Raw genomic sequence first — 18171 nt, forward strand, 5'->3', positions numbered from 1 at the left:
AAAACTGAGTGACCGTGCAAGAAGGGAACTAGTGAGAGAGGCCACCAAGAGACCTATGACAACTGAAGGAATTACAAGCTTTAGTGGCTGAGGTGGGTAGACGGTGCATACAATAACTGTTGCCCGGGTGCTTCACCAGTTGCTGCTTTACACGAGAGTGGTGAAGAGAAAGCCACTGCTGGAAAAAAACTCACATGAAATCTCGGCTAGAGTTTACCAGAAGGTATGTGGGAGACTCTGAAGTCAGCTGGAAGAAGGTTCTATGGTCTGATCAAACCAAAATTGAGCTTTTTGTCCATCAGACTAAACACTATGTTCAGCATAAGCAGAGCACTACATATCATCATAAACACACCATCCCTACTGTGAAGCGTGGTAGTGGCTGCATCATGCTGTGGGGATGCTTCACTACAGCAGGGCCTGGAAGGCTTGTGAAGGTAGCGGGTAAAATGAATGCAGCAAAATACAGGGAAAACCTGGAGAAAACCCTCATTCAGTCTGCAAGAGAACTGTGATTTGGAAGAAGATTAGTTTTCCAACAAGACAGTGACTCCAAGCAGAAAGCGAAAGCTACACAGGAATGGCTTAAAAACAACAAAGTTAATGTCCTGGAGTGGCTAAGTCAGAGTCCAGACCTCAATCCAATTGAGAATTTGTGGCTGGACTTGAAAAGGGCTGTTCACTCATGATCCCCATGCAATCTGACAGAGTTTGAGCAGTTTTGTAAAGACGAATGGGGAAAAATTAGTGTCCAGATGTGCAAAACTGATGGAGACAGACTCAAGTCTGTAATTGCTGCCAAAGGTGCATCTACTAAATACTGACTTGAATGGGGTGAATACTTAAGCAATCAATTATATTGTGTTTTATATTTGTGATTAATTTAAGTCACTTTGTAGAGATCTATTTTCACTTCGACACTAAAGAGTCTTTCTGTTGATCAGTGTTAAACAAAAGCCAAATTAAATCCACAGTGATTCAATGTTGTAAAGCAATAAAACATGAAAACTTCCAAGGGGGGGTGTATCCATTTTATACGCGCTGTAACCAATTTATCAGCGAGCACACACAAAATGTTTAACAGCAGGGTTGCAATCTCAGGATTGCTACCCATGCCATGTGCTAGTAAGGATAGAAATTGGAAGATAATGCAGCTAAATACTTGGCTAAGGAGATGGTGCAGGAGGGAGGTCTTCATGTTTCTGGACAATTGGACCTTGTTCCAGGGAAGGTGGGACCTGTTCCGACGGGACGGGTTGTACCTGAACCGGAGGGGGACTAACATCCTTGTGGGAAGGTTTGCTAGTGCTGCTCCGGGGGGTTCAAACTAGATTTGCAGGGGGAGGGGAACCAGAGTGTTAGAGCAGATAGTGAGGTGGAGGAGGATAAAGGTCATGCGAGAACTGCAAGTACAGTGCATGGAGTAAAGCCAGATCTGACATATAAAGAGGCTTTGAGGAAAGAGAAGCAGAATAAAGGGTGTAAAGGTAGTAAGGTAGAAGGGCTAAAGTGCATGTACTTCAATGCATCAGGAACAAAGGTGATGAACTAAGAGCTTGGATACATACATGGAATTATGATGTGGTGGCCATTGCAGAGACTTGGCTGGCACCAGGGCAGGAATGGATTCTCAATATTCCTGGATTTCAGTGCTTTAAAAGGGATAGAGAGGGCAGAAAAGGGGGAGGAGGGGTGGCATTACTGGTCAGGGATACTATCACAGCTACGGTGAGTAATGTTGTAGGATCCTCTTTTGAGTCAATATGGGTGGAAGTCAGGAACAGGAAGGGAGCAGTTACTCTATTGGGAGTATTCTGTAGGCCCCCTGGTAGCAGCAGAGATACCAAGGAGCAGATAGGGAGGCAGATTTTGGAAAGGTGTAAAAATAACAGGGTTGTTGTCATGGGTGACTTTAACTTCCCTAATATTGATTGGAACCTGATTAGTTCCAATGGTTTAGATGGGGCAGAGTTTGTTAAGTGTGTCCAGGACGGATTCCTGTCACAGTATGTTGATAGGCCGACTAGGGGGAATGACATACTAGATCTAGTACTAGGTAATGAACCAGGTCAGGTCACAGATGTCTCAGTGGGTGAGCATCTGGGGGACAGTGACCACTGCTCCCTGGCATTTAGCATTATCATGGAAAAGGATAGAATCAGAGAGGACAGGAAAATTTTTAGTAGGGGAAGGGCAAATTATGAGGCTATAAGGCTAGAACTTGCGGGTGTGAATTGGGATGATGTTTTTGCAGGGAAATGTACTATGGACATGTGGTCGATGTTTAGAGATCTCTTGCGGGATGTAAGGGATAAATTTATCCCGGTGAGGAAGATAAAGAATGGTAGGGTGAAGGAACCATGGGTGACAAGTGAGGTGGAAAATCTAGTCAGGTGGAAGAAGACAGCATACATGAGGTTTAGGAAGCAAGGATCAGATGGGTCTATTGAGGAATATAGGGTAGCAAGAAAGGAGCTTAAGAAGGGGGCATGAGAAGGCCTTGGCGAGTAGGGTAAAGGAAAACCCCAAGGCATTCTTCAATTATGTGAAGAACAAAAGGATGACAGGAGTGAAGGTAGGACTGATTAGAGATAAAGGTGGGAAGATGTGCCTGGAGACTGTGGAAGTGAGCGAGGTCCTCAATGAATACTTCTCTTCAGTATTCACCAATGAGAGGGAACTTGATGATGGTGAGGACAAAATGAGTGAGGTTGATGTTCTGGAGCATGTTGATATTAAGGGAGAGGAGGTGTTGGAGTTGTTAAAATACATTAAGAAGGATAAGTCCCCGGGGCCTGACGGAATATTCCCCAGGCTGCTCCACAAGGCGAGGGAAGAGATTGCTGAACCTCTGGCTAGGATCTTTATGTCCTCATTGTCCACGGGAATGGTACCGGAGGATTGGAGGGAGGCGAATGTTGTCCCCTTGTTCAAAAAAGGTAGTAGGGATAGTCTGGGTAATTATAGACCAGTGAGCTTTACGTCTGTGGTGGGAAAGCTGCTGGAAAAGATTCTTAGAGATAGGATCTATAGGCATTTAGAGAATCATGGTCTGATCAGGGACAGTCAGCATGGCTTTGTGAAGGGCAGATCGTGTCTAACAAGCCTGATAGAGTTCTTTGAGGAGGTGACCGGGCATATAGATGAGGGCAGTGCAGTGGATGTGATCTAAATGGATTTTAGTAAGGCATTTGCAAGGTTCCACACGGTAGGCTTATTCGGAAAGTTAGAAGGCATGGGATCCAGGGAAGTTTGGCCAGGTGGATTCAGAATTGGCTTGCCTGCAGAAGGCAGAGGGTGGTGGTGGAGGGAGTACATTCAGATTGGAGGATTGTGACTAGTGGTGTCCCACAAGGATCTGTTCTGGGACCTCTACTTGTCGTGATTTTTATTAATGACCTGGATGTGGGGGTAGAAGGGTGGGTTGGCAAGTTTGCAGACAACACAAAGGTTGGTGGTGTTGTGGATAGTGTAGAGGATTGTTGAAGATTGCAGAGAGACATTGCTAAGATGCAGAAGTGGGCTGAGAAGTGGCAAATGGAGTTCAACCCAGAGAAGTGTGAGGTGGTACACTTTGGAAGGACAAACTCCAAGGCGGAGTACAAAGTAAGTGGCAGGATACTTGGTAGTGTGGAGGAGCAGAGGGATCTGGGCAACATGTCCACAGATCCCTGAAAGTTGCCTCAGAGGTAGATACGGTAGTTAAGAAAGCTAATGGGGTGTTAGCTTTCATAAGTCGAGGGATAGAGTTTAAGAGTCGCGAAGTAATGATGCAGCTCCATAAAACTCTGGTTAGGCCACACTTGGAGTACTCTGTCCAGTTCTGGTCGCCTCACTATAGGAAGGATGTGGAAGCATTGGAAAGGGTACAGAGGAGATTTACCAGGATGCTGCCTGGTTTAGAGAGTATGGATTATGATCAGAGATTAAGGGAGCTAGGGCTTTACTCTTTGGAGAGAAGGAGGATGAGAGGAGACATGATAGAGGTATACAAGGTATTAAGAGGAATAGATAGAGTGGATAGCCAACGCCTCTTCCCCAGGGCACCACTGCTCAATACAAGAGGACATGGCTTTAAGGTAAGGGGTGGGAAGTTCAAGGGGGATATTAGAGGAGGTTTTTTACTCAGAGAGTGGTTGGTGCATGGAATGCACTGCCTGAGTCAGTGGTGGAGGCAGATACACTAGTGAATTTTAAGAGACTACTCAACAGGTACTGTATATGGAGGAATTTAAGGTGGGGGGTTATATGGGAGGCAGGGTTTAAGGGTCGGCACAACATTGTGGGCTGAAGGGCCTGTACTGTGCTGTACTATTCTATGTTCTATATTCCAGCACGTGGATAGACTACAAGCAAGAGTACAAAGTATGTATGAGCAACATACATCAAAGTTGCTGGTGAACGCAGCAGGCCAAGCAGCATCTATAGGAAGAGGCGCAGTCGACGTTTCAGGCCAAGACCCTTCGTCAGGACTAACTGAACTCTTCCTTCAGTTAGTCCTGACGAAGGGTCTCGGCCTGAAACGTCGACTGTGCCTCTTCCTATAGATGCTGCTTGGCCTGCTGCGTTCACCAGCAACTTTGATGTATGTTGCTTGAATTTCCAGCATCTGCAGAATTCTTGTTGTTTAAAGTATATATGATTCTGCAGCACGCTATGTGCAGTTAATCTATTATACTGCTAAACACAAACTTGGCTTCCATCAGAACAGTAGCTTTATTTACCATTTCATGTAAATTCCTGGAGCTTTTGTATAATTTGAGATGTTTTGTACCTTTCTGCCAGGCATTTGAAGCATGCAAACTGAAACATGCTGTTTCCCTTTGGCAACTTCTCTCATCTTGGAAGTCTGAGGTCATGCTGGGCACCAAAAAGGTAAGAATACCAACTCTGACAAATTTCTATAGATGTGTGGTAGAGAGTATACGTTACAACCTGGTATGGAAACACCAATGCCCTTGAACAGAAAATCCTATAAAATGTAGTGGTTACGGCCCAGTCCATCACGGGTAAAGCTCTCCCCAGCACTGGGCACATCTGTGTGGAGCAGGAAAGCAGCATTTATCATCAGGGACCCCCCACCTCGCATGCCATGCTGTCTTCTCGCTGCTGCCATCAGGAAGAAGTTATAGTAGCCTCAGGACCCACACCACCAGGTTCAGAAACAGTTATTACCCCTCAACCTTAGGGCTCTGGAACCAGTGGGGATAACTTCACTCAATTTCATTTGCCCTATCACTGAACTGTTCCCACAACCTATGGACTCACTTTCAAGGACACTTCATCTCATGTTCTCAATATTTATTGTTTATTAATTAATTACTATTATTTCCTTTTTCTTTAGTATTTGCAGAGTTTGTTGTCTTTTGCACATTGGTCGTCTGCTCTGTTGAATGCGGTCTTTCATTGATTACATTATGGTTCTTGGATTTATTGAGTATGCCCGCAAGTAAACATAACTCAGGGTTGAATATGGTATCATGTTTGTACTTTGATAATAAATTTACCCTGAATTTTGAACCTGAATTCATGTTATCAGCACTTTTATTAAATTCAAGCCAAGTAAATTACACAGATTAGAAAAAAGCAATGGCATGTGTATGGGGAAGGAACCTGCATATGATGGATTGTTGTAAGTTACATTAGAGGTGTTCTAAATTTACTTGATCCATCTTTGAACATCTCTCTCCCCTTTGTCAATTACTCTGTCTCAATCTCTGGACATAGACTATTTGCTGACATCTTTTGCAAACCTCTTCCCACCCTGTCACTTGTATAAGTGCTATTCCCTTCTCTCAATCCCTCTGACTCCACCATATCTGTTCTCAGGATGAGGCTTTCCAGTCTAGAACATCTGAGGTGTCCTCCTTTTTCAAGAGAATATTTTCCTTCCACAGCCATCAATGCTACCCTCCATCACACACGCATTTGCCCTCCCACCATCATAACAGGGATAGGGTTCTCCTTGTCCTTTCCTACCACCCCACAGATCCCTGTATCCAGAACTTCATTCTCCGTAACTTCCACCACCTAAGCGAGATCCTACCACAAAGCACACAGAAGTTGGTCAGGGTCTTCCCGAAACAGAAACCCTGGATCCATGCAAGCAGCACTTACAGCGCAACACCGAGCCTACGTCACTGGAGATCAACTAGAGCTCAAGAAGAGCAGCTATGATCTGCACAAAACTACGAAACAACAATATAGGGAGAATATTGAGTCAAGATCCACAACAAATAGCACACATGACTTGTGGTGAGGGCTGCATACCATCGCAGATTTCAAACCCAAAACATTATCGTGCCGCCAACATCATGTCCTCTCTCCCAGAGGAACTCAATTGCTTTTATGCTCAGTTCGATGTCACTAACTCTGAGCCTCCGAGGAAATCCACCGCTACAACCTGCAACCTGGTCATCTCTGAGGCTGAGGTATGCAGATGTTTCCAACGAGTGGACAGTCGCAAGGCTGCGGGACCGGGTGGCATCCCAGGGCGAGTACTCAGGATGTGCACAGCACAACTGACAGGTGTGTTTACAGACATTTTAAATCTCTCCCTCTCCCAGTGTAGAGTGCCCTCCTGCTTCAAATTATCCACCATTGTCCCTGTACCAAAAAAGACCAGGGTAACATGTCTGAACGGCTGGCGTCCTGTTGCACTCACCTCAATAATAAGCAAATACTTCGAGAGGCTGGTCAAGGATTACATCTGCTGCTTGCTACCGTCCAAACTGGACCCCGTACAATTCACCTAGTGACACAACTGATCAACAGATGATGCAATGGCCACTGCTGTACATACCGTCCTTGCACATCTGAAGAAGAAGGATGGGCCCCCAAATCCTAAGAGCTTTCTACAGGAGCACAATTGAGAGCATCCTGACTGGCTGCGTCACTGCCTGGTATGGGAACTGTACCTCCCTTAATCGCAGGACTCTGCAGAGAGTGGTGTGGACAGCCCAGCACATCTGGAGTTGTGAACTTCCCATGATTCAGGACATTTACTAAGACAGGTGTGTAAAAAGGGCCTGTGGGATCATTGGGGACCCAAGCCATCCCAACCACAATCTATTCCAGCTGCTACCATCCAGGAAACGGTACCGCAGCATAAAAGCCAGGACTAACAGGCTCCGGGACAGCTTCCTCCACCAGGCCATCAGACTGATGAACTCACATTGACTTGAGTGTACTCTGTGTTACATTGACTGTTCTATTTATTATAAATTACTATGATTGCACATGGCACATTCAGATGGGGATGTAACGTAAATATTTTTACTCATGTATGTGAAGGATATAAGAAATAAGAAATAAAGTCAATTCAATACAATTCAATTCTCTCTCCCCTCCACCCTGCCTTCCATAGGGATCACCTCTATGTAACTCCCTTGTCCACTCTTCCCTCACCACTGATCTTCCTCCTGGTTCTTATCCCTGCAAGCATGACAAGTGCAACTCCTTCTACACTTCCTCCCTCGCCACCATTCAGTGCCCAAATAGTCCTTCCCACCGATGCGACACTTCACATGTGTGTCTTTCGGGGCCATCTATAGTATCTACTGCTCCTGGTGTGCCTTCCTCGATAGGTGAGGCCCTATACAAATCAGGACCACTTCATCGAGTACCTTCACCGTGTCCACTGCAAAAGGCAGGATCTCCTGGTGGCTACCCATTTCAATTGACTTTCCATTCCCATAGAAACCATAGAAACTACAGCACAGAAACAGGCCTTTTGGCCCTTCTTGGCTGTGCCGAACCATTTTTTGCCTAGTCCCACTGACCTGCACACGGACCATATCCCTCCATACACCTCCCATCCATGTATCTGTCCAATTTATTCTTAAATGTTAAAAAAGAACCCACATTTACCACCTCGTCTGGCAGCTCATTCCATACTCCCACCACTCTCTGTGTGAAGAAGCCCCCCCAATGTTCGCTTTAAACTTTTCCCCCCTCACCCTAAACCCATGTCCTCTGGTTTTTTTCTCCCCTTGCCTCAGTGGAAAAAGCCTGCTTGCATCCACTCTATCTATACCCATCATAATTTTATATGCCTCTATCAAATCTCCCCTCATTCTTCTACGCTCCAGGGAATAAAGTCCCAACCTATTCAACCTTTCTCTGTAACTGAGTTTCTCAAGTCCCGGCAACATCCTTGTAAACCTTCCCTGCACTCTTTCAACCTTATTTATATCCTTCCTGTAATTTGGTGACCAAAATTACAGGTATTGGTGTGGGTGGAGAATTGGTTAGCAGACAGGAAGCAAAGAGTGGGAATAAACGGGACCTTTTCAGAATGGCAGGCGGTGACTAATGGGGTACCGCAAGGCTCAGTGCTGGGACCCCAGTTGTTTACAATATATATTAATGACTTGGATGAGGGAATTAAATGCAGCATCTCCAAGTTTGCGGATGACACGAAGCTGGGTGGCAGTGTTAGCAGTGAGGAGGACGCTAAGAGGATGCAGGGTGACTTGGATAGGTTGGGTGAGTGGGCAAACTCATGGCAAATGCAATTTAATGTGGATAAATGTGAAGTTATCCACTTTGGTGGCAAAAATAGGAAAACAGATTATTATCTGAATGGTGGCCGATTAGGAAAAGGGGAGGTGCAACGTGACCTGGGTGTCATTATACACCAGTCATTGAAAGTGGGCATGCAGGTACAGCAGGCGGTGAAAAAGGCGAATGGTATGCTGGCATTTATAGCGAGAGGATTCGAGTACAGGAGCAGGGAGGTACTACTGCAGTTGTACAAGGCCTTGGTGAGACCACACCTGGAGTATTGTGTGCAGTTTTGGTCCCCTAATCTGAGGAAAGACATCTTTGCCATAGAGGGAGTACAAAGAAGGTTCACCAGATTGATTCCTGGGATGGCAGGACTTTCGTATGAAGAAAGACTGGATGAACTGGGCTTGTACTCGTTGGAATTTAGAAGATTGAGGGGGGATCTGATTGAAACGTATAAGATCCTAAAGGGATTGGACAGGCTAGATGCAGGAAGATTGTTCCCGATGTTGGGGAAGTCCAGAACGAGGGGTCACAGTTTGAGGACAGAGGGGAAGCCTTTTAGGACTGAGATTAGGAAAAACTTCTTCACACAGAGAGTGGTGAATCTGTGGAATTCTCTGCCACAGGAAACTGTTGAGGCCGGTTCATTGGCTATGTTTAAGAGGGAGTTAGATATGGCCCTTGTGGCTACAGGGGTGAGGGGGTATGGAGGGAAGGCTGGGGCGGGGTTCTGAGTTGGATGATCAGCCATGATCATAATAAATGGCGGTGCAGGCTCGAAGGGCCGAATGGCCTACTCCTGCACCTATTTTCTATGTTTCTATGTTTCAAAAACTGAACACAATACTCCAGATTCGGCCTCACCAATGCCTTATACAACCTCATCATAACATTCCAGCTCTTATACTCAATACTTTGATTAATAAAGGCCAATGTACCAACACCTCTGTTTACGACCTTATCTACCTGTGACGCCACTTTTAGGGAATTTTGTATCTGTATTCCCAGATCCCTCTGTTCCACTGCACTCCTCAGTGCCTTACCATTAACCCTGTATGTTCTACGTTGGTTTGTCCTTCCAACGTGCAATACCTCACACTTGTCAGTATTAAACTCCATCTGCCATTTTTTAGCCCATTTTTCCAGCTGGTTCAAGTCCCTCTGCAGGCTCTGAAAACCTTCCTCACTGTCTACTACACCTCCAATCTTTGTATCATCAGCAAACTTGCTGATCCAATTTACCACATTATCATCCAGATCATTGATATAGATGACAAATAACAATGGACCCAGCACTGATCCCTGTGGCACACCACTAGTCACAGGCCTCCACTCAGAGAAGCAATTCTCTACCACCACTCTCTGGCTTCTTCCATCGAGCCAATGTCTAATCCAATTTACCACCTCTCCATGTATACCTAGCGACTGAATTTTCCTAACTAACCTCCCATGCGGGACCTTGTCAAAGGCCTTACTGAAGTCCATGTAGACAATATCCACTGCCTTCCCTTCATCCACTTTCCTGGTAACCTCCTCGAAAAACTCCAATAGATTGGTCAAACATGACCTACGACGCACAAAGCCATGTTGACTCTCCCTAATAAGTCCCAGTCTATCCAAATGCTTGTAGGTTCTGTCTCTTAGTACTCCCTCCAATAACTTACCTACTACCGATGTTAAACTTACTGGCCTATAATTTCCCGGATTACTTTTCGATCCTTTTTTAAACAACGGAACAACATGAGCCACTCTCCAATCCTGCGGCACCTCACCTGTAGACAGCGATATTTTAAATATTTCTTCCAGGGCCCCTGAAATTTCAACACCAGTCTCCTTCAAGGTCCGAGGGAACACCCTGTCAGGTCCCGGGGATTTATCCACTTTAATTTTCCTCAAGACAGCAAGGACCTCCTCCTTTTCGATCTGTACAGTTTCCATGATCTCACTACTTGTTTCCCTTAATTCCATAGACTTCATGCCAGTTTCCTTAGTAAACACAGACGCAAAAAAAATTGACTTTTGACTTTTTGACTTTCCATTCCCATTTCGTTCATGGTCTCCTTTAGGATGAGACCAAACTCCAGTTGGAAGAGCAACACCTCACATTCTGCCTGGGTAACCTCCACTCTGATGATATGAACATCAATTTCTCTTAACTTCTGGTAATTCCTCCCCCACTCCCCTCACTCTCTTCCCTATTCTGATTACCCTCTCACCTATTCTCCTCACCAGCCCAACACCTCCCTCAGATTACCCTCCTCCTCCTCTTTCTCCCGTGGTCCACTATCCTCTCTATTAGATTCCTCCTTCTTCAACCCTTTACCTCTTCCATCTATCACCTCCCAGCATCTCACATCATCAAGTCCCTCCTAAACCCACACACCTTCCCCCTCTCCTGGTCTCACCTATCACCTGTCAGCTAGTACTCCTCCTCCCTCCATCTTCCATCTTCTTCTTCTGGCTTCTGCCCTCTTCCTCTCCAGTCCTGATGAAGGGTCTCAGCCTGAAATGTCAGCTGTTTATTTCCTCCATTGATGCTGCCTGACTTGCTGAGCTGTTCTAGTAATTTGTGTGTGTTGATCAAGATTTCCAGCATCTGCAGATTCTCTTGTATGTATACTGTAAATCTCACTTGTATCGCATCATCACGACTCTACAAGGTATAATTATTGTTATGATTAATTCTAAAATTGTTTTTGAGAGTGAGATTTGCTGTTTGTTAAGATTTTGTTTGTCCATTGAACCAACTACAGTTGGGAACAAGAATGCCTGGGAATCCCTCCATTCTCCGTCTCTCTCTCCTTCCCTCTCTTTCTAACCTCTTTCCCTTTCCCCCCCCTCCCCCTCTCCCTTTCCCTCCCCCTCTCCCTTTCCCTCCCCCTCTCCCTTTCCCTTTCCCTTTCCCTCCCCTCCCCCTTTCCCTCCCCTCCCCCTTTCCCTCCCCTCTCCCTTTCTCTCTCCCTTTCTCTCCCCTCTCTCTCCCCTCTCTCTCCCCCTTTCTCCCTCTCTCTCCCCCTTTCTCCCTCTATCTCCCCTTTTCTCCCTCTCTCTCCCCTTTTCTCCCTCTCTCTCCCCTTTTCTCCCTCTCTCTTCCCCTTTTCCCTTTCCCTCTCCCCCTTTCTCCCTTTCCCCTCCTCTCTCCCTCTCCCCTCCTTTCTCCCTCTCTCTCCCTCTCCCAACAGCCCCAATTTAACCCTAACCTAATCACAGGACAATTTACAATGACTAATTAGCCTACCTGGTACGTCTTTGCATGCTGTGGGAGGGAACTGGAGGACCTGGAGAAAACCCATGTGTTGCACAGGGAGGACGTGCAGAGACTACTTAAGAGAGGAGTTGAACTCTGAACTCTGCATCCCGAGCTGTAATAGCATTGCGCTAACCGCTACACTACCGTGGCTGTCTGGTGTTCTAATGTGTATATATGTTATATATTACATTCGAACACTATTCCATAATGAACAGGCTAACATGCTCCAATGGAGTATTAACACCAGAGAAAGGAAGCATTTGATTAAATGATTCCATGTGGTGTTTTCACTCCACGCTCGAATCCTCTTGACCTTTCTTCTAACTGCATAGGTTAATATTCTTTCCTTTCATCCTAATGTGCTTACTTAATTTTTCCTTGAAGTTACCTGTACCGTATGCTCAGAATATTCCCCTTGGCAGCATGTTCTTTTGGACGTATCAGTGACTATTTTATATTTATAGTCTAAAATAGTGGTCACTTCAGCATGGAATCCAAATTAGTCAACTAAGATTCTAGTCGCATCCAGTGTTCCTGAAAATTCAGAGAGTTGGAGTTAACATTGTTTCTTTTCACCCTGACAGGACCCATTTGAGAGAATCCCTGAGACTTACAAGGAGCGCTTGCTGCCTACTGAAGAGGCAGAGCTGAAGACATTTTTTGCAACTACTGACGTGAATGCATTTCTGTGGGAGCTCCATGAGATCCTGATGCTGAAGACTACGCAGAGCAATGACGAGGATAACTTCCAACCTATTTGGGGGTAATGTATACCTGTAGTTACAGTGTTCCTAAAGGAAACGATGCAACTGGTCGGCTCCTCGGCATCTGAAAGAGACATTAAGTTAGGCAGATATATTCACTTCCCAATGCTGCCTGATTTACTTTCTATTTTCCCTAATGAATTATAAAATTGAATCAAATGTAAAAATGGCAACCCTTCAGTGTCTTTCAGTTTCCTGCTGGTTGGCTTGAGGTAATTGTGTGTAATGTCTGAATGTTTTCAAGAATGATCCTTGGAAAATATTTCATACACCAAAGATTTTTTGAGAATTGCCTGTCATCCCCTGATAAGTTACAGGAGATTCAGAATGTCTGCATGATTGCCAAATTAGTAGAGCTGTATGTTTGTGTGTTGTTGACTCTCCATGCACTGGAAATTCTGGGCTATTGTGTAAAGACATCAGGCTCAAAGTATCTATTAATTTGTGAGAACATTGTCCTTCTGATCTATCAACTGATATATCCAATCAACTGCATGTTATACTCAGTTTGAGTAGCCTCCAACCTGACAGCATGAACACTGATTTCTATAATTTGCAATAACTTCTCCCCCTCCCCTTTTTGTCTTTTCCATTCTGTATTCTGATTCCCCTCATACCACATCCCTTCTCACCAGCCCCTCACCTCCTTCTGGTGCCCCTCTGCCTTTCTCCCATGGTCCATTCTCCTCTCCTATCAGATTCCTTCTTCTTCAGCCCTTGGACTTTTCCACCTATCACCTCCCAGTTTCTTACTTCATCGCACCCCACCACTGCAACCCACCCACCTCCCAACTTGTATTTCTTCCCTTTGCCCCACCTTCTTATTCTGGCTTCTTCCCTCTCCTTTTCCAGGACTGATAAAGGGTCTCACCTCAAAACATTGACTGTTTATTCCCTTCCATAGACACTACCTGGCCTGCTGAGTTTTTGTAGCATTTTGTGTGTTGCTCAATATATTAACTCACCTGATCATGGTATCCTATGAGTTTGTTCATACTATCTCGCTTGATCAATTTTTCTAAATGCCAGCTAAACTTTGAACCAATGGCTAGGCCTGGGAAAAAAAGCTAAACTCTTGAGCCCTCAAACCTGAATTTCTTTATTTTAGTTGGAATTTAAAATTATTTAACATTTTGCAAAAACTCAATGTCTTGTATTTAACATCTTGCAGAAACTCAAGTAAGCCCATTAATATTTTTGGTGTAGCCCCTCCCTGCTGCAATCTTTCTTTCTCTTTTCCTTCCTTATGAACTCATCCTCTTTGAATCTTGATTAGATTTATTGTCTGGCTTGCTTTGCATCAGGGTGCCAGACACAGAAAAAACCTTTAGAAACTGGAGGCTGATTTTCCTGGTGGGTTATGCAGTGAATAGATGACATTTTTTGAGGTGTTTTTCAGTGTTTGATGTGGTCCAAAATTTCCAACAGGACGTGATTTGGCTATTCACAGAACACGCTTTATATTAGGACAAAGACAATGAAATTACATAATGCAAGCTATTCCCTTTTATTTAATCCAAAATGTTATGCTACCGGCAAAAGGGCTGGCTGACATTTACATACCAACTGTGGCTTGGACGTGGATCGTTTTGATTGAAGTAGAAATCTTAAAATATTTTCTACATCAAATGAGAATGTGCAGCATCAGTCCCCTCAGCAAACCTTGCCCTTCAAAGGATAGCTGCCCTGCAGTGGTGCTGATCCAAGCCTTGCAGACCCACACGGAGTCATAGATTCACACTTTCGGCCTACCATGTCCAAGCCACATGTTGTACAAATCTACACCAAGCCCATTCTAGGTCCGTAGCTTTCAGTTCAAGTATCTGTCCAGATGCTTCTTAAATGTCCTGGTAAGACCTGCCTCCACTGCTTCTTCAGGGAACATTTTCCAGACTCCAATCACTTTGTGTGAAAAAAATCCAAAGAACAGGGAGGATTTCCTTAATGTCCTGGGTGATACTTAATTTCTCATCAACATCTCTAAAACAGATTTTCTGGTCGTCATCACATTGCCGTTTATGAGAATTTGTTGCCATAAATTGGCTGACAAATTTCTCAGATTACTTCAGAATTATTGGGTAGAATAAGTCTGGGTGGTTCTTGATTGAATTGACAGACTGGGACTTGAGGACCTGAGTTATAAGGAAATGTTGAATAGGTTTGGACCTTATTCCCTGGAGCATAGGAGTATGAGTGGAAATTTGACAGAGGAAAACAAAATTACAAGGGGTATAGATAGGGTAAATGCAAGCATGCCTTTTCCACTGAGGTTCAGTGAGACTATAGCCAGAGGTCATGGGTTAAGGGTGAAAGATGAAAGGGAACATGGGGGGGAGCTTCTTCACTCAGAGGGTGGTGGGAGTGGTGAATGTTCGTTTGACTTTAACATTTAAGCGAAGTTTGGCTAAGTACATGAATGGGAGCGATATGGATGGCTATTGTCCAGGTGTGGGTCAATGGAAGTAGGCAGAGCAATAGGTCAGCATGGACTAGATGGGCTGAAGGGCCTGTAACTGTGCTGCAGTGTGCTACAATATGATGAACTGAGTGGCTGCCTTTGTATAACTGGTTGTAAAGTAGATTGTGATTTGTTGAGACCGAGAGAGAGATTACATAAATACAACCTTTCTTTAATGTTTAATGTTCGTAACACTGATTTTGTTTTTCTTTCAGTCTCAATCAAACTCTTTCAAATTACCTGGACACCAAAGGTGTTGACACCCTCCCAGGATTGGAAGAAAATCTTTCTGATGGAATAACTCTAGCCAAAGCAATCCACACATGGATACTTGCAGTAGATTTCAAGAAAGCCATTTGACAGGGTCACTCTTGCAAATATGCAGCATCGTTTCTGCACTGCTGTTTTAGTGATGATAAAATTGGGTAAATTTCTTTTACTGTGAGATTGTTATAATAGTGCTCTTATTCAATATTGCACTAATTTCACAGGTGACTACTCGTAAGTGAATTATTTAACAATAAGTATGCTGTAGAAGGAGAAAATTCAATTTCTTGAATGGGTTATACAATGGGAAATATTCGATTACAAAATGGTACATTTAAAATTGTACAAAGTGGTAGGCCAGTTAAATAGAATAACAGACTTGACAGCTTCACAAATTACTGCAGTGAACACATGCCACCATTTGGTTCTCAGGTAACATAGTTCTATGCTGAAGTCTCAGAAGATGTGACTGCATTCATTTCTGGGTCAATTTGAGAATAAATTACTTCCCTGAAAGTAAACTACAGCTGCTGGAAATCTGAAATAGAAGAGCTGGCCCCGTTGGTGGAAGTCCTGCCTCACCTTAATCCCGCCCAGACCTGTTGATGCTGTCTATTGCAGTTTGCACCTGTTCCTGAAGCTGATCTACTTTCCCCCCTCCCACATAAGAAAACTGCACAGCTCGGTTAGTTGGCCACAGTAATTTGCCCCTAGTGTTGAGGTGAGTCGTTGGATCTGGAGGGAGGAGATGGGAATGTGGGGCAGAATAAAATGGAATTTCTGTAAATGGGAGTTTGATGGTCTGTGTGAATTCTGTGGGCCAAGGGGCTTTACTTTCTGCACTGTTTGTGAAAATGCTGGAAAGATGCTGATGAAAATAAACAACTCTTCAGAAAGCTGCTTACATTTTTTATTTAAGTGTACTTGTCTGGTAAGGTGCTGTTGAGGAATGGATTTGAATTGATTTTAATCTGTCGGTTCATGTAGTAGATGCCATGGATATTCTATTGCCAATGAAAAGTCTGAAAGAGATCAATGATTGACTCTCATGTACAATTACCAATAGATAGCTATCTAGTTTTAATTTAATAAGAGCTTGGAATCGGGTGCTACAGAGCAGGGATTGTGGCCCCAGAGAAAAAGGCACCCAGGGCGTGATTAATGGAACGTGTTCAGGCTCTGGGGAGAAGGGAGGAGAACATTGTCAACAAGATATTAGGGATTTGATTATACAAATTCTGTTGACCTGTAAGCTCCAACATTATAGTTGTTCACTGGGCTTCTTTCTTCCACCTCTTAGAAGCTTGGTGATTGTGATCACAATAAAATTCCAACACTTAACAAAACTGGGACTATGGTCCTAATGAGTAGTCTTTTCTAACAGGACGACAGCCATCTAAATTGAGGTCCACTGGGGTTCAGTGTGGACGTTCCATTTTTGGTGTCACTGCCACTTGCATTGGAAGACAAAGCGAACCAAAGTCTTGATATCTTTGTTTCATTAGAAAGAAAGTGCAAATCGATTTTATTTGGTTTCTTTGCATTTAGGCTTGTTAAGTCTCAAGACTTTTTCCAACAGGATCATGCACAGATGAAATATTTGTTGATTTTTCACTGATTTCCCCCATGTGCTGTGGTTTCCTTCTTTATCTGTGTTTTGGTAAACAAATTGGCTCCAGTGTGTAGATAAGTGGCAGAATCTGATAGGAGTATAGGGAGAACAGTGTACAGGGAAGATAAATCAGGGGTTGGGATTACTCTGTGAACTGACATGGACTCAATGAGCCAAACATTTTTTACTTCGTCATAAGAAAATATGGAGAACCCAGTGTGGTGTTGGACCAAGACTTTGCCCATTTACCATTCAACATGTTCATGGCTAATCCGTATTCTAATTAAAAACAGAACACTCAAAGCTCCTGCAAATCAAGCGGTATCTGCTGAAAGAGGAGCAGAAGGCCATTGTCTTATCAACGTTTTACACACTTGACATCAAAAATGTTACTCAAGGTATTCTGATAAATGTAATGACTGACATTAATGGTTTTCATGTGGGGGAGTTGCCCAGGCTTCCATTAGAGTTTCTTTGAAGGAATCCATCCTGACATCGTTCCTAAATGATCTGGTTCCAAAATTTCAAGATGAGGCCTTATTTTGTTCTGGGCCACTTCAGCAAAAGAAACAGTCCCCTCCATTTTATGGGGAGAAGGCAGGAGATTGGGGATAAGAGGGGAAGGGATCAGCCATGATGAAATGGCGGAGCAGACTCGATGGGCCAACTGGCCTAATTCTGCTCCTATATCTTATGGTCTATTTTATCATTTAATGAACCCTTACTATTTCGTTATAATGATTTAGAAATCATTCTGTTGGCCTGCAAGCTCCAAATATGACTGACTAGTCTTTGATTTTATAAACCTCAAGGTCACCTGTCAGCTTCCTATTGTCCCAAATGAATAAACCGAGCTGCTCTGAGCTCTCCTTGTAACTACAGACACCCATTCCAGGGAACATCCTGGTGAATCTCTTCCGCATTCTTTGCAGCGCTACCACATTGTTCCTGTAGTGCAATACCTGAACTGTACCCAGTACTGTAGTAGTAATTGTCCTGTAGGTGCAGCTAACCAAGGTCTTGTAAAGCTGAAACATGATACCCCATCTCTAATACTCATTGCCTTGGCCTCTGAAGACAAGCATGACAAATAACTTCTTCAATACCCTTTTCACCTCTGTCACCATCTTTAGGGAAAGATGAACTTGCACACCAAGCTCCCTCTGTACAAGAACATTCTTGACGCCCCTGTCATATACTATATATGGCCTTTTAGTACTTGGTCTCCCAGAGTGCATTGCCTCACACTTGTCTGAATTAAATTCCATCTACCACCACTCCACCCAGCTTTTCAACATCTCTCTGCTTC

General features: G+C 44.1%; 1 protein-coding gene across 3 annotated transcripts in view; it reads left to right on the forward strand.

Moving 5' to 3' along the window:
- Positions 1 to 16127, forward strand: part of LOC134360308 (E3 ubiquitin-protein ligase rnf213-alpha-like) — a 178173-nt gene extending 162046 nt beyond the window's left edge. For all 3 annotated transcript variants that reach the window (XM_063074524.1, XM_063074523.1, XM_063074525.1), the window contains exons 73-75: positions 4786 to 4875; positions 12346 to 12524; positions 15199 to 16127. In XM_063074524.1, coding sequence (XP_062930594.1) covers positions 4786 to 4875; positions 12346 to 12524; positions 15199 to 15343 — 414 coding nt within the window. In that variant the 3' untranslated portion in view covers positions 15344 to 16127. The remainder of the gene's footprint in view (positions 1 to 4785; positions 4876 to 12345; positions 12525 to 15198) is intronic.
- The last annotated feature ends 2044 nt before the right edge of the window (positions 16128 to 18171 follow it).

This window comes from Mobula hypostoma, chromosome 22 (genome assembly GCF_963921235.1).
Source record: "Mobula hypostoma chromosome 22, sMobHyp1.1, whole genome shotgun sequence".
NCBI classification, from domain to species: Eukaryota; Metazoa; Chordata; class Chondrichthyes; order Myliobatiformes; family Myliobatidae; genus Mobula; species Mobula hypostoma.